Source organism: Pantherophis guttatus, chromosome 5 (genome assembly GCF_059756535.1).
Source record: "Pantherophis guttatus breed Tessera chromosome 5, ASM5975653v1, whole genome shotgun sequence".
NCBI lineage: Eukaryota > Metazoa > Chordata > Lepidosauria > Squamata > Colubridae > Pantherophis > Pantherophis guttatus.
Window position 1 is genome coordinate 71,844,220 of NC_142067.1, and position 16,719 is coordinate 71,860,938.

The 16,719-nt window shown below is 44.2% G+C and overlaps 2 protein-coding genes and 1 long non-coding RNA gene across 4 annotated transcripts in view; 1 reads left to right on the forward strand and 2 right to left on the reverse strand.

Annotated features, from left to right (window-relative positions):
- The window catches only part of LOC132712492 (uncharacterized), a 39,626-nt gene extending 28,586 nt beyond the window's left edge, over positions 1–11,040 (reverse strand). Inside the window, exon 1 of the long non-coding RNA XR_009623143.2 lies at positions 10,344–11,040. This is a non-coding gene — a long non-coding RNA (uncharacterized LOC132712492). The remainder of the gene's footprint in view (positions 1–10,343) is intronic.
- The window catches only part of IL1RAPL1 (interleukin 1 receptor accessory protein like 1), a 2,053,286-nt gene that overhangs the window by 1,860,967 nt on the left and 175,600 nt on the right, over positions 1–16,719 (reverse strand). The gene's annotated exons all lie outside the window — the stretch shown is intronic.
- LOC148113459 (uncharacterized) lies at positions 2,143–7,430 on the forward strand. Its single transcript, XM_087895233.1, has 2 exons — positions 2,143–3,575; positions 7,021–7,430. The coding sequence occupies exons 1-2, from the start codon at positions 2,196–2,198 to the stop codon at positions 7,039–7,041; spliced, it is 1,401 nt and encodes a 466-aa protein (XP_087751359.1). The 5' UTR covers positions 2,143–2,195; the 3' UTR covers positions 7,042–7,430.

The window sequence follows — 16,719 nt, forward strand, 5'->3', positions numbered from 1 at the left end:
TACAGTTGCGGGACCTGGGGTTGATTGGGAATGGGCACTGGTGTGCGTGCTGCCTAGGGGGGAGGGTTTGTTGGGTCTTCTTCCACTGCTGCTGCACCCTCTGCTCAATAGGCAGGCTCCAGAAGGGGGGTGCCTCCCGTGGCATCATCTGTGACGGCTGCCCCTTCCGCGCCTTTTGGTTGTTGTCCTGGCTCCCTTCGGATGTTGAGATTTTCCAAAGTTTCCATCACCAATTGGGTTATATGCCTCTTCAGATAGTCCTCCCTCAGTGGTGCTTCGGTCAGTCCCCCCTGGTCAGTAAGGGCTTCTAGTTCCAGTTTCCTCCCGGTTTTCGGTTGTCACAGTTGAGGGTGAATTTCTCATCCCAGCCATCTTTCTTCCTGATGCCAATTGACCAGCGGGGCTTTTCAGGATTCTCCAGGATTACCTCATCCTCTCCGATGGGGTGCACGAAACAGGCATCCGACTGTCTCTCCCCAGCAATCAGTTTCTCTCAGCTCTCTGCTTCATTCAGAAAGCAGTTGCAAAGTTTCCTGGGTTTTGCAAACTTTTATAGACAATTCATTCCCTCATTTGCTAAGATTGCATTATCCATTATTAACCTTCTGAAGACAAAGGGAGAGGCTAAGCCCAAGCCTAGCCATCCGCTTGAGTGGATGATGGAATGCCAAGCGGCCTTTGAGAAACTGGAGCGGCTATTTACAGCCGAACCCATACTTAAACATCCCAACACGGATTCCCATTTGTGGTCCAGGCAGACACCATTGAGGTGGATGTGGGTGCCGTGCTCTTGCAGACTAATGCCAAAGTAGCCTTACAACCCTGCGCTTACACCTCCAGGAAATTAATGGAAGCTGAGAGGAGATGGGCAATTTGGGAGAAAGAAGCATTTGTGGTCTGATGGACTGTACTGACTTGGAGACACTTCCTTGAAGGGGCAAAGCACCCTTTTGAGGTGTAGACTGACCATAAAATCTTAGAATCCCTGAAAACTGTCACCCAAGCAAATTCATTGAGTGCAATACTTTAACCATTTTAAATTTTCCTTGTGTACATTCCTGGAGAAAAGAACTTTATTGCAGATGCATTGTCTAGATTGCCCCAGTACAATAGTGCTAGGCCAGAAGTGATCTGTCCTATCATCCCTTCTAAGCAACTAGCTGCCCTGATGGTTACCAGAGCCCAGGAAAAGTTGGGCTTCAACCTTCCAAATGACTTATGCAAGGAGTTGAAAGGGGAGCTGAAAACTGATGGTTGGTTTCTGTCCCACACAAAGGAGTGCACTATGCAAGATGGCCTGGCATGGATTAGTGCTAAACTATACATACCCGCCAGTCTTAGGGGGGCTGTGTTACAATGGGCCCGTGATTTGAAAGCTGCTGGGCACTTTGGCTTCGTGAAGATTTTACACCTGGTCAAACAGCAGTTTTGGTGGCCTTCATTGTAAAAGGACATAACTCAATCCATAGTAGCACTGGCTTCACCCTGTTTAAAGTTGCTTCTGGTCAGGATTTCATCCCCATACCAGAACTGCCTCAGAAAAAGCCTCAGATCCCCTTCTTGGTGGAATGGATTGAACAGCTACAACACATTTGGCTGGTCACCAATAAGCTTCTTATGGGCACATCAGGCCCATAAGAAGCAGGCTAACAAAAAAGATTTAAACCAAAAAAATTCCAAGTGGGGGACAAGGTGTCAGATCCCTAAAAGTGATACTGCCATTCAAGTGAAGGAAGGGGGGACTTGGATGGCCTGTGTCATCAGATATTTTACAACCTATATCCTGGCGCCAAGGAAGCCTGAGATTCCCTTTACCTGCAGGAATTTATATGATAGCCATGTGGGTTGTCTCACTTTAAAGGGAAGTGGTGGGAATGCATGTGTATTCGGGTTCTCAAAGGAAATAGTAAAGAAAACATCTTCACACTTGTGTATTGGCTGAAATCCGCATTCTGACCTAAAGGGAGGGGTCTCTACCACTTTAATCCTACTGCTTTGCCTAAGGGCATTCAGATTGTGCTTTAACTGGATGGTTTTCACTTCTGCTTAATAAAAGAATCCTTTTGAACAACTACGTTTCAAGAGTTCGTACTTTCTTAAGTTGGAAGGAGAGGCGATCCTTACAGAAAGCATAATCTGCAAAACGGTCAACCCAGAGAAGCAATCTTTGCTCTACTGAGGGGACCTTGCAAACCATGTCTGAACAAAGCAGAGAGCTGGGAGAAACCGATTGCTGGGGAGAGACAGCAACCGCCACCCAGTCGGATGCCTGCCTCGTGCGACCCATCGGAGAGGATGAGGTAACCCTGGAGAATCCTGAAAAGCCCCGCTGGTCAATTGGCATTGGGAAGAAAGATGGCTGGGATGAGAGAACCAGAGGAGTCACCCTCAACCGTGGCAACCGAAAACCGGGGTGGAAACTGGAACTAGAAGCCCTTACTGACCAGGGGGGGCTGACCGAAGCACCCCTGAGGGAGGACTATCTGAAGAGGCATATAACCCAATTGGTGATGGAGACTTTGGAAAATCTTAACATCCGAAGGGAGCCAGGACAACAACCAAAGAGCACTGAAAGGGCAGCAGTCATGGATGATGCCAGGGGAGGCACCCCCCTCCTGGAGGCCGCCTATCGAGCAGATGGTGCAGCAGCTACGGGAGAAGACCCAGCAAACCCTCCCGCCCAGGCAGCACGCACACGGGCGCCCATTCCCAACCAACCCCGGGCTCCTCAGCTGGAAAGAGAAACTCCCCCTCTTGGGGTGAAGTTTGATGGGAATCCGCAACAATTAGGATTCTTTGTGGCACATGTGCTCACCTACATGCAAGAGTATGGGCGTGATTTCCAAACCCAAGGCTCCCCAGTGCGAGTTGTGACCCTAGCCCTAGAGGGTGCCGCAGCCAGATGGATGGTGACCCTACATAATGCCAACGCACCAGAACTGCGGAATTTCGACCATTTCATGATGGCCCTGCGACGTCGGTTCGAGGACCCACTGGCAGATCGCAAAGCACGTGACCGCATTAAGGTGGTGAGGCAGGGGCGACGGCCAGTAGCAGAGTATACTGAAGAATTCCGGGACCTCGCGTGTCGTGTGCACTGGCCGGAAGATATTTTGGTGAGCTGTTTCAAGGATGGACTGAGTGATGATCTATACAATGCCTGCGTGGCCCGAGGGGCACCGAATGACCTACATGAATGGTATGTCACCGCCGAAGAAGCTGAGATCGATATGGCCAGAAACCAGTATCGAGCAGGGCGAGCATGGAAGAAATCCTCACCCCAATGGAAGCAAGAGCCACACAAACCACAAACCGCATTCTCCCCGAGATCTTCAGCCTGTTTCAAGTGTGGAAAAGAAGGGCACCGAGCTGCAGAGTGTCGTTCACAAACACCCGCCCGGAACCACCCACCGGGGGAGGGTCCTGGAAAACCGGGTCGGCGTGGGAAGGAGACTGCCCTGAGGAGCAGGGAGACCATAGAAGTCCCATCCTCTCCCCTCTTTGGGGAAGAAACCCTGGCATCTGAACAGGAGGAATCACACTCGTTCGGAAGCGATCCAGATGATGAGCCACTGGTAAGCAAACCAATTAAACCGCTTATCCTCCCCTTAAGACTATTTATCCCAAACCAGGACAGGGAGATAAGTATCCCCACCCTAGTGGATTCGGGGTGCACCCGTTGTTTGATCAGCCCAACCTTAGTAGGGAAGTTAGGGATTAACGTAAGAAAGCTGAAAACCCCCATTGCTTTCTGCCAACTAGATGGGTCAATAGCAGGAGGGGAGCCAGCTTCTCTGGCCACCGTGCCTCTACATATAGGCATTGGAAGCCACAAGGAAAGGCTTACCTTTATAGTGGCACCTGGCATGGAATGGCCATTGGTTCTGGGCCTTGCGTGGCTAAAAAGATGGAACCCACAAATCAATTGGAAACAAGGCATCATAAAATTTCAGAGGAAGGTGACTTTTGCTGAGTATCCACATAAAGGACTTGAGGGGGCAGAGAATCGAGAAACAGCCATGCCTGGTCATGCCACACCAACTGAGGGCATACCCATAGAATACAAGGATTTAGCTGAGGTTTTTAGCGAAAAAGCCTCAGATGAGCTCCCCCCCCACCGTGCCACTGACTGTGCAATAGAAATCTTACCCGGCGCGAAACTCCCTAAACCCAAGATGTACAGCATGTCACCGAGGGAGTTGGAAGAGCTGAGAACATTCATTGAGAAAAACCTAGCAAGGGGTTTCATCGAGCCAGCCCAACCAAAAATTGCAGCCCCAGTGTTGTTTAGAGAGAAAAAAGATGGTTCAAAACGCTTATGCGTTGACTACCGGAACATTAATACTATCAGTGTGCAGAACGTGTATCCTCTCCCCCTTATGAAAGATATGTTAGCACACCTCGCTAAAGGGAAAATTTTTTCAAAGCTGGACTTAAGGGAGGCTTACTACCGTGTCAGAATTAAGGAAGGGGATGAGTGGAAAACGGCATTTAACACCCCCCTCGGCTGCTACCAATTCAAGGTGCTCCCCTTTGGGTTACAAGGAGCCCCTGCAGTGTTTATGCAGTTAATAAATGAAGTGCTGCATCAGCATTTATATAAGGGGGTTCTGGTCTATTTGGACGACATTTTAATCTATACCGAGACCAAAGCAGAACATGTAAAACTAGTCAGGGCAGTTTTAAACAAACTCCGTGCTGCCAAACTTTATGCCAAACTTTCCAAATGTGAATTCCATCAAGAGAAAATTGACTATTTGGGATACCGCATTTCACACCAGGGGGTTGAGATGGATCCTCTAAAAGTGCAGGCTGTACTTGATTGGGACCCTCCACGCACACGTAAACAGTTACAGAGCTTCCTGGGGTTTGCTAACTTTTACCGCCAGTTTATCCCTGCATTCGCTCAGATTGCTCTCCCCATCACCAAGCTCTTAAAAACAAAGGGGGAGGACAACCCTAAACCAAAGCAACTATTGAACTGGACTATGGAATGCCAGGCAGCATTTGAAAAACTTAAACGGCTGTTCTCAGCAGAACCAATTCTAAAACACCCGGACACGGAGAAACCATTTGTCATACAAGCAGATGCCAGCGATGTGGCAATAGGAGCGGTCCTGCTTCAGAAGAATGAGCAAGACCAACTACAACCCTGCGCTTACACATCCAAAAAGTTGAATGAGACTGAGCAAAGGTGGGCTATTTGGGAGAAAGAGGCATATGCAGTTCGTTGGGCATTGTTAACCTGGCGGCACTTCCTAGAAGGCAGTAAGACCCCTTTTGAAGTCTGGACTGATCATAAAAATCTAGAAGCCCTAAAGACCCCAAGGAAACTCTCCCTAAAACAAGTACGATGGGCTCAGTACTTTAAACGGTTTGATTTTACTCTAAAATACCTCCCGGGGGGGGGGGAAACTTTCTGGCGGATGCGCTATCCAGAAAACCGCAATACATTCGTGCAAGGTCAGACGTAATCACACCTATAGTACAAAACAGTCAACTAGCCGCTAAAGTAGTCACCAGATCCCAGAAAAAACAAGAAACAGTGATAGACAATGACATCACCCAAAATTTTAAACAAGCATTGGCCACTGATGAATGGTTTTTGAACAACAAATCCAGCTGTCTGATGAAAGAAGACTTGGCTTGGGTGGGGGGGAAGTTGTATGTCCCTGCAAGCCAAAGACTATGCTTAATGGTACGGTGCCATGACTCCAAATTAGCTGGACATTTTGGGTTTGTGAAAACTTTACAACTGATTAAAAGACAATTTTGGTGGCCATCACTAAAAAAGGACATAGAAAGCTATGTAGCTAGCTGCCCCATTTGTGCAGAAGCAAAAAGACGCCAGGGGAAATCCCCAGGTCTATTGCAGAAGGTAGCTGAACCTGCAGCGCCTTGGAGAGAGATTGCTATGGATTTCATCGTGGAATTGCCAAACAGTGAGGGAAATACTGTTATTTGGGTTGTGACAGACCTATTTTCAAAACAGGCACATTTTATACCCTGCCAAAAGATCCCAACTGCTAAAAGTTTAGCCAAATTATTCCTAATACACATTTATCGACTTCATGGTGCTCCACAAAGGATCATATCCGACAGAGGGGCTCAATTCACCTCCAACTTTTGGAGGGCGTTTTTGGGCTTACTTGGTACTGGCCAGGGGTTGAGCACCTCTTTTCATCCGTGTACTAATGGCAATTCTGAAATTTTGAACTCGGTACTAGAACAATATTTAAGATGTTTCATTAATTTTCAACAGGATAACTGGACCGAACTTTTGCCTTTTGCTGAAGTTGCGTTTAATAATGCTGTACATTCAAGCACTGGTTTTACCCCTTTTAGAGTAGCAACAGGCCAGGATTTCAGCCCCATGCCTGAACTACCCACAGAAGAACCCACCATCCCCTCACTCAAGGAGTGGATGGATAATTTGCGAAACACGTGGCCAGTGGTTAGATTAGCCTTACAGGAAGCTAGAGAAGCTTTTAAGATTCAAGCTGACAAGAAAAGGATGGAACCCAAACCTTTTCATATTGGAGACAGAGTATACTTATCTACAAAATTCTTGAAATCATTACAACCATCAAAGAAACTAGGGCCAAAGTTCGTTGGACCTTTCCCCATCACTAGAATTATAAATCCAGTAGCAGTTGAACTACTTCTTCCAAAGACACTCAGGCAGATCCACCCAGTATTCCATATCAGTTTACTCAAACGAGAAGTAACCTCATCCCTCAGACCACCTGCATCTACACCATCTGTTCCCATCATGATTGAAGGTGAACAACACTTTGAAATCAAGGAAATCCTTGATTCTAGAATCCACAGAGGGAAAGTTCAATACTTAGTTGCTTGGAAACATTTACCATCAGCACACAATGAATGGGTTGCTAAACACCACGTTAGGGCTCCAATCTTACTGAGAAAATTTCACTCCCAATACCCTAACAAACCTTGTTGATCTACTATTATGAAATCTTGAAATCTTGTGTATATTTGTTTTTGTTTTTTTTACAGGTGGACCCTTTTGTTTTCTAAGGAGGGTAGCATGTCAGATCCCTAAAAGTGATACTGCCATTCAAGTGAAAGAAGGGGGGACTTGGATGGCCTGTGTCATCAGATATTTTACAACCTATATCCTGGCGCCAAGGAAGCCTGAGATTCCCTTTACCTGCAGGAATTTATATGATAGCCATGTGGGTTGTCTCACTTTAAAGGGAAGTGGTGGGAATGCATGTGTGTTCGGGTTCTCAAAGGAAATAGTAAAGAAAACATCTTCACACTTGTGTATTGGCTGAAATCCGCATTCTGACCTAAAGGGAGGGGTCTCTACCACTTTAATCCTACTGCTTTGCCTAAGGGCATTCAGATTGTGCTTTAACTGGATGGTTTTCACTTCTGCTTAATAAAAGAATCCTTTTGAACAACTACGTTTCAAGAGTTCGTACTTTCTTAAGTTGGAAGGAGAGGCGATCCTTACACAAGGTTTTCCTATCTACGAAGTACTTACAAACCACCCCAAAATCAAAGAAACTGGGGCCCAAGTATGTAGGCCCCTTCCCCATAGTCAGAATCATCAACCCGGTCACAGTACAGTTAGAGCTCCCCAAAACGCTTAGGTGGATCCATTCAGTATTTCATATTAGCTTGCTCAAGCCTCAACTAGTGTCTCCTCTTTGGCCTGCCAAGCCTGCCCCTCCCCCCTAGTTCCCCTCCTCTTAGAAGGGGAACAGCACTTTGAAGTCAAGGAAATCCTAGATTCCAGGAAACATAGGGGAAAGTAAGTATTTGGTGGCCCGGAAACACTTCTCTCCCTCACAATCTGAATGGGTGGATGCTCTGGACATCTGGGCTCCCAAACTCCTTTAGTTATTTCACCAAAAATACCCTGATAAACCATAATGTTCCTTTACTCTCCTGTACTGTAGGTTACTCTCTGTAACCTACAGTACAGAGAACATAGTTCCCAAAGAACATAGTTCTTTGTTTTTTTCCTTTAGGGCTAACGCCTCTACTGCAGGAGAGCTGAATGTCAGCCAGATCTCCAGCAAGGGATTCTACTTTGATGCATGCTTACTATCAGCTGCCATAGTAACTGGGAGGGGGGGGCGTGGCATTTGGGTTGGGGAAGTGAGCTGGGGAGGTGAAGTCCTCTGTGAACTAAAAGGGAGGTTTGCTCTTAATAATTACTGTGTCGCTGAGTGGAGTTGTTTACATCCTGTTAAGGCCAACTGTCCTAGGACTCCAGATGGGTAAAATACCTGAAGATGAGCTTCACACAACATCATACTGGATGTTGATTGGACACTCAGCAAGGGGAGGGATTTGGGCAGTGGTGAAATCTAAAATTTGTTACTACCAGTTCTGTGGGCATGGCTTAGTGGTGGGGGTAATGTGACTGGGTGGGCGTGGCCAATTTTTTTTTTTACTTTTAAAACCATCTTTTCTACAACCTCTTCTGCAAAGAGGTTGTAAAAAAATGCTTTCAAAAGGCTCTGACGATCCCAGCTGAGTTGCCTGATTGGCAGAGCCTTTTTTTTCTTTTAAATGCCTCTTGACGATCCAAGCTGAGTTGCCTGATCGTCAGAGGCATTTAAAAGAAAAAAGGCTCTGCCAATCAGGCAACTCAACTGGGATTGTCAGAGCCTTTTGAAAGCATTTTTTTCTACAACCTTTGAAGAGATTGTAGAAAAAATGCTTTTAAAAGCCTTTGATGATCCCAGCTAAGCCACACGATCATCAGAGGCTTTTTTTTTTACTTTTAAAAACATTTTTTCGTCGGAAGAGGTTGTAGAAAAAATGCTTTTAAAAGTAAAAACAAAAAGCCTCTGATGATTGTGCGGCTCAGCTAGGCATGGTGAGGGGGCAGGGATTTTTGCCTCCGGTTCTCCGAACCACCCGCCTCCCTTGCTACCAGATCAGGCAATCCGGTCCGAACCGGGAGCATTTCACCCCTGGATTTGGGGAAACTTTCAATCTGTAACTTTCACACATTTTGAATCGGATCTTGCCTTGCTTTCACTGTTGTCATTTCAAACTCAGTAAAAGTACTCCTTCTCTACATCAATGGAGTTGGCATGGGGGGGGGTTCTTCTTGGGTTTTGAATGGAGGCAGGCCTGACATATGGCTTCTCTGTCACATTGTTTGCCTTTTGGAGCAACATTTCACTGAGATTCAGATAGCCACAAATCTGTTAGCCTGTGGGGAAGAGATTGCAAATCTATCACTTTTATCTGGGGTTGGAGTTAGATTGTTAGGCTAACCCAAACTTTGTGATTTGAATGAGAAATGTTGCTTTTACTGTATCATTTTTGTTATAGGTTTTTTCAAATTTTTTTCCTGAGTTTCCTATCTTGGTTTTTAGTGTATTATAGCTTCCCAGAGTAGGAGAACAGGTTGGATGGCTATATAAATTATATGAATAAAGCAGCAAACAAGGGAAGAGAAGGCAACAAATTAAGCCTGAGATTCCAACAGACAAGGAGGGAAGACCCCGGTAGAGAATAAAAATAAATGCAGGACAAAAAATAAAAGATAAATAAATAGGCAAATAATAAGGACAAGTGTGGAAAAGTAGAAATCAAGAAAGAATAGGATTAATAAAGATCAATCAAATAAATGAGGCAAATCTTGAATAATAATATAGGGGGGAACTGAAGCTCAAAACCTTTTTAAAAATATATGGAAGAAAGGGATAAATAAAACTAATATAATAGTAAGCAAGGAAAATAAATAAAAAGGTATAAAAACAAGCACAAAAAGGCAGGAAAAAAGGATAGGGAAAAAAAAAAAGATACAAAACTTTTTACCCTTAAGAGAACCAGCAAAAAGATACAAACTCATGGATCAGGTGACTGATACTATTGTGGTATGCAATATATGTTCCATGTATGTCCTTATGCCCAAAGAACACCCAAATTATGCACATATTAAATGTAAGCTATGTGAGCTACTAGAGGAAAAAGTATGGGATCTAGAGGCAGCTCTAGCCAAATTCCAACTTATGCAAGAAAGCTATGCTCAAATTGAACCAAATAACAAACAAATAACTCCCAGAGGATTTGACCCTGCTGATAAACCCTGGGAGGAAGATAAATGTCACACATAGAAGGAAACACAATAATCAAAGAAAGAAGCAGCAGACATCTAACAAACCCTTGCTGCCCAATCTAACCCAATCTAACCCAATCAGAAGCAGCCCCATTAAAACTGAGCAACCAATTTCTCCCCCTAATTGAAAATACTCAGACCCACAACCTCCCCCTCAAAGAAAACATGCAAACACTTAGAAAAGAGACATCATCCAATATCCCTAAAAAAATCACATCAACAAACTCACCTAGATAAAAGAAAAGCACCACACACTGCATCCCCTAAAAAAGGAATGTGAATGTTGGTGATTGGAGATTCTATTCTCAAAGGAAAAGAACCAGCCATCTTGTCACCTCACGGTTAGATTATTGCAACGTGCTCTACATGGGGCTACCCTTGAAAGGTGTTCGGACACTACAGTTGGTCCAGAACGCAGCCGCGCGAGCTGTCATGGGTACACCTAGGTGCACCCACATTACACCAATTCTCTGCAAGCTGCACTGGCTCCCTATTGGTCTCCGGTCACAATTCAAGGTGTTGGTTATTACCTTTAAAGCCCTACATGGCTCAGGGCCAGGGTATCTTCGAGACCACCTTCTACCGCATAACTCCCAACGACCGGTAAGATCCCACAGAGTTGGTCTCCTCCGGGTCCCATCAGCTAAACAATGCTGGCTGGTGGGCCCGCGGGGGAGGGCCTTCTCTGTGGCTGCCCCAGCTCTCTGGAACCAGTTACCTCCTGAGGTCTGGACCATCCCCACCCTATTGGCCTTCCGAAAAGCTGTGAAGACCTGGCTTTTCTGGCAGGCCTGGGGCTGTTGATTTTGCTCTTGCGATCCAGCGAGATCCGGCCATGAATAGTGTGAATGAGTTTTAATGTTTTTAATTTTTAAATGTTTTTTATAATGATTTTAAATGCATTGTGAGCCACCCTGAGTCTTCGGAGAGGGGTGGCATACAAAATAAATAAATAAATAAATAAATAAATAAATAAATAAATAAATAAATAAATAAACAAACAAACAAACAAACAAACAAACAAACAAACAAACATCTGCAGACTGGACATACAATCAAGGGAGGTATGTTGTCTCCCTGGAGCAAAAATCAAGGATGTGGCTGAGAACCTAACCAAAATAATTAGGCCCACAGATTACTACCTTTTTCTACTACTACATGTAGGGAAGAATGACACAAAAAAGGACTTGAAAACAATATTGAGTGATATTGTTCTGTTACCAGATGTTGACCTTTCGTTGCTCGTAAGAGCAGCTAGGCAAGAAAGTTAAGGAGTTAGGTGCACAAGTAATTTTTTCATCTGTACTGCCAACGAAAGGTCAACATCCAGTAAGAGAACAAAGGATTCTAGAATTGAACCACTGGGTAAAGGGTTGCTGTCGCCAAAAAACCTTTGGATTCCTGGACCATGGTCTGCACTACCTCCATGATGGGCTTTTGGCAAGGGATGGGCTGCACCTCACAAAGACTGGGAAGAATGTTTTCAGAAAATGACTGGCTCAATTTATCAGGAGAGCTTTAAACTAAAATTGAGGGGGGAGGTTGACCAATCTCCAGGAGTTAATTCCAAGCAAAAACCCATAGAAAACAAGTCAAATAATGAGGTAAGGAGAGATAGCAAGGAAGACAAACTCAAATACCAAATAGGAGACACAGGAAGCATACCCAGAGTCAGACATAAAGACCTCAAGTGCCTATATATAAATGCACAAAGTCTGGAGAACAAACAGTGTGACCTTGAACTATTAATACATGAAGGTAGATATGATACCTTGCATCTGTAATTCTGTTGGAATTACAGAAACTTGGTTTTGAAACTAACAAAACAATTCCCCCCTCCCCCGTTACAATGGCAGCCATAAACAAGCAAGCAATATAGAAGCGGAGGCTGACACAAACTAGAAATAAAAATAAAAATAAACAAAAAAATTGGTAAGAGAACACCTGTTCGATCTTGATGAATACAAATCATTGGTACCTAATGGATTACATTCCAGTGTTCTAAAGGAGTTGGCAGATGTCATCTCAGAACCACTGTACCGTATCTTTCAAAAATCCTGGAGCACTGGGGAACTACCAGAGGACTGGAAAAGAGCTAATATGGTTCCTATCTTCAAAAAAGGAGGGGGGAAAAAAACAGACCCAGGAAACTAGAGACCAATCAGCCTAACATCAATATCCGGGAAGATACTGGAAAAGATAATAATTTTTAAAAAACAGATCTGTCAACATCTAGAAATGAGTAAAGTAATAACTAGAAATCAGCAGTTTGTTAAAAACAGATCATGCCAAACCAATCTTATTTCATTCTTCAACATAGTGACTAAATTAGTAGGCCAGCAAAATACTGTGGTCATAATAGATTTCAGCAAGGCATTTGACAAAGTAGACCACAACCTACTTCTTGGTAAACTAGAAAAAAGTGGGATAGATAGCATCACAATCAGATGGATTTGTAACTGGCTGACAAACCATATTCAACAAGTTCTTCTTAATGGTACTACATCTACATGGAGGGAAGTAAGCAGTGGGGTACCACAACATTCCATCTTAGGCCCCGTACTCTTATGAATATCTTCATAAACGACTTAGATGAGGGAATAGAAGGGGAACTTACCAAATCTGCAGATGATACTAAGCTGCCAGGAATAGCTAACACCCTAGAAGATAGGCTCAAGATCCAGATGGATTTTGACAGACTTGGCCCTATCTAACAAAATGAAATTCAATGTAGAGAAAAATAAAGTCTTACACCTAGGCAAGAAAAACCAAAAGTACACATATAGACTGGGTGAAACCAGGCTTAATAGCAGTAACTGTGAGAAGGATCTTGGATTCTTAGTGGACAACCAATTAAATATAAGCCAACAGTGTGTGGCAGCAGCCAAAAAAACCAATGCAATCCTAAATTGCATTAACAGAGGGATGCAATCAAGATCAAGTGAGGTACTAATACCACTCTATAAAGCCTTAGTAAGACCACACCTAGAGTACTGCATCCAGTTTTGGTCACTACACTATAAAAAGATGTTGAGACTCTAGAAAAGAGTGCAGAGAAGAGCAACTAAGATGATTAGAGGACTGGAGGCTAAAACATACGATGAACGGTTTCAGGAATTGGGCATGGCTAGTCTAGTGAAGAGAAGGACCACGGGAGACATGATAGCAGTGTTCCAATATTTGAGGGTCTGCCATAGAGAGGAGGACTCAAGCTATTTTCCAAAGCACCTGAAGGCCAGATAAGAAATAATGAATAGAAACTGAACAAGGAGAGATTCAACCTAGAAATAAGGATAAATTTTCTGACAGTGAGGGCAATTAACCAATGAAACAAGTTGTGGGAGCTTCATCACTGGAAGCTTTCAAGAAGAAACTGGATTGCCATCTGTCAAAAATGGTGTAGGATCTGCTTGGGTGGGGGATTGGACTAGATGACCTACAAGTTCCCTTCCAACTCTGTTAATCTATAAGGATTCTGTGAGGCCAGCTTTTAAAAATGCAGATTTGGTAATCCATTCAGAAAGAATGGGTCAAGACTCAGATAAACAGCAAGCAAAAAGTTGACAAAATTAGCTCAAACAAACACCTAGGATTTGCATTTCCTTTTTCCTACAGAGCCAGCTATGATCCATACAGCCAATAGAATATATGTTCTTGCACAGGAACAGGAAGCTCAAATGAAAAACCCAAAAGAAGGTATAACCCCACCACCCTCAACTCCATTTTGTCAGCTACCTGGAACCACAAACATGTGGTTCTGCTTCATCAATAAACCATCTTTCCAATAAGCCTCAATTTTTCCAGTGTCTTTCTCCCAGCTTGGAACTGAACCAGATAGATTTTCCTTCCAACAATTTGGCACCCTAAACCGGGACTCCAAGCTAACCTGACCAATGGACCTGGCCCAGGTAAGCCTCCCTTACTGGCAACAGACCCATTGAGTCTGGGTGGGTTCTCCTAGACTTTGGCCATTTGGAACAAGGGTAGTAAATGGAGTGTTGAGTGTTGAGTTCAAAGGCTGCTTGGAAAGAAGGTGAGTACCTCTAAATTTTAACTTTTGAAGCCCAGAAAAGTGAGGGAAATGTGTATATGCCTATGTGTGTGAGTGGGAGGACCCTTCTCCCAATCACAGCTGGATCCTGCTCCCTCTGTGCCTTTCCCTAACTGCAGAAAGATCTATTCTTCCAACAGAGCCAAGAAAGCATGGGGGATTTGCCAGAGCGCAGGACCTTCTGTTAAGGAAAAGGGAGAGGCTGTGGGAAAATGGAATGGAAAAGTGAATGAGAGAGTTGAACTTGAGCAACCAGCTGGGAAGTCACTGAGCAAAGCCCTGTGTTAGGAGGTGCCCGTACTCACTGCTTAGGAGAAGCAGCAGATGCTCCCAAACCCCCGAGGTTCTGAAAACTGATGGCAGAGTTTAGGAGGTGCCTGTACTACTGCATAGGGAACAGCAGGTCCTCCCAGACCCCTTTTTGGTTCAAAAACTGACAGCGGAGAAGTAGACCTGGCTAAGTCAAAATGAACTCCACATCAGAAGGGGAACATGGGAAGCTGTACCTCGAGAGTTGTGATAGAACCCCCCCAGGTGATTTGATCAAGGCATGGGATGAGCAGCAGATGCCCATCCTGGCTGGTAAAGATATGAGCAAGGAAATTGTGTAAAGAGTGGGCTTTGCTCAGGGAAGAAGCTGGAAAACCACTTTGGCTAAATTAAAAGGTCCTTAAAAGAAAAAGGATATATATAAACATTGGGTTGTTTTTCTTTTCTTCCTGTCTTCTATGCAACCAGATAATATGTTTGTTCTGCCTTCCCTAAATTGAGTTAACTGAGACTTACTGTGGAAATGACCAGGGTGTAAACCTGAGATGTTCTGTTTTTCTCTCCTTTTCTCTTTTCCCTGTCTTTGTATGCATATGTGTATCCAAGTCTTTTGTGTGCCCTCGAGATAATGGTAACTGTTAAATGTCTCTGATCGCTAGAGACAAGAATTTTAAATTGTTTTTTAAAAAAGAGTTAAAACAATGAAAAGAAAATGCCTTCACCCTAGTTTGTCTGGCCAACAAAATAGAGTGGAGAGAACTGTATTCACTTTTCTCACCCTTTCCTCTCTGTACCTTTAAGAACAGCCCAAGGTTATAAGGGAATGTTTTATTCTTTGTTGTAAGCCGCCCAAAGTCCCTTGGGAGTTGGGCAGCATAGAAATGTGACAAAATAAATAAAATAAATAAATAAGTTCATTAACAGGAAAAATTTCATTCTTGCATTTACTGTATGTGTTTAAGTGGTTTTATCTGTCTATTTAACATCTGCAATGTTAACATTAATGTTTTTTCAAACTTTGCCTGCAAGCTATCTATCCACCCCCACTCCTCCTCTCCATCTCTTATCCTCCAACAATGCCTTTCCTAGGAGGATCACCCACAAAGAGGCAAGGGGGCCCTGTTCTCATATTTTTCAGCCCTGCACAGACAACTCTGCAACCTTTGGAAGCAGATCACATTGACCCTGATGCTGCCTCCAGAGGAGACCTTCCATTCATTTGAGGCAAAGAACTGGATTTGGAACCAGTCACCCAAAGAGTCATCACAGCAACCAGAATGGAGCAGACCTTCCCAAGCCTGATTGACTGGCCTTACCATCAAGCCAAGCATGACGCCACCCAACAGATTTGAAAGAGAGGACCCTGATATGGACCAGTGAAGACTAAAGAGTCTTTTCAATCCCCAGAAGACAGTTGGAAAGACTATGGGGGGAGGGCAGAAATTAATTTCAAGGTTTTCTTTCTTGCCTCATTTATGTTGTAATCAGTCAAATAGATTCATGGAGGGATGGCATTTGGGAGTGGTTGGCACTGCAAGTCCTGAATACCTTGGACTTCTGTCTGGTGGGAGGAAAATCTGTCCAGGATGCTTGCATTGTCTGTCTTGTAGAAGTAGCTGCACACACACACACACACACACACACACACACACACACACCATTCAGAATCAGACTGAGGCTATCCCCTTCACCCACTCCACATAAAGCTTCTCCTAGGTTGGCTCTTGCTCTGTGGCACTAACCCCCAGGCAGTCATACTTCTCTCCCAATTCCATGGGGGAGAGGGCATGCCCCCTCAGGCAATTTCCTCACTGAAGAAGTAGCAGAAAAGATCTCTTCAAACCCCAAGCCCTGATTGTGACTCACAAATGATGCTGCCTAGTTGCCCAGTAAAGAAGGATATGTTCCACTGGTGGTCTCATTAGTAGGAGTTCCAGGGCTCATTTTGCCCAATTTCAAAAATATTAATAGCCTGGATTGCACACTGGCTAACCTCAATCTGGCCTCACTGGCCAGATGCACTAAACTAAGAGCTAAGGCAGGTTCAGGAAGCAACCTTAGAAATGGGCAGCCAGTAGTTATTTACTAAAACAAAAACCATGGCTGTGAAGAATTTTGGGGCTTGTGCTTGCTTCAAACCTGACTGGAAGCTGACAGAAAGTGACATCAAACATCTGAAAAGAATTGGCATAGAAAATTGGATACTGCAAATTTATTTCTATAACTTTTGGCCTGGCTGCTAGACCTTCATAGGTTGAAAGCTCTTCTTTTGGGAGCCACTGAA

Excerpts from the sequence above, each read along its gene's own strand:
- LOC148113459 (XM_087895233.1), top strand. The coding sequence starts at position 2,196 with ATGTCTGAACAAAGCAGAGAGCTGGGAGAAACCGATTGCTGGGGAGAG. Across the intron at positions 3,576-7,020 it reads ATCCAGATGATGAGCCACTG|GTGGACCCTTTTGTTTTCTA; the intron begins GTAAGCAAACCA and ends TTTTTTTTACAG.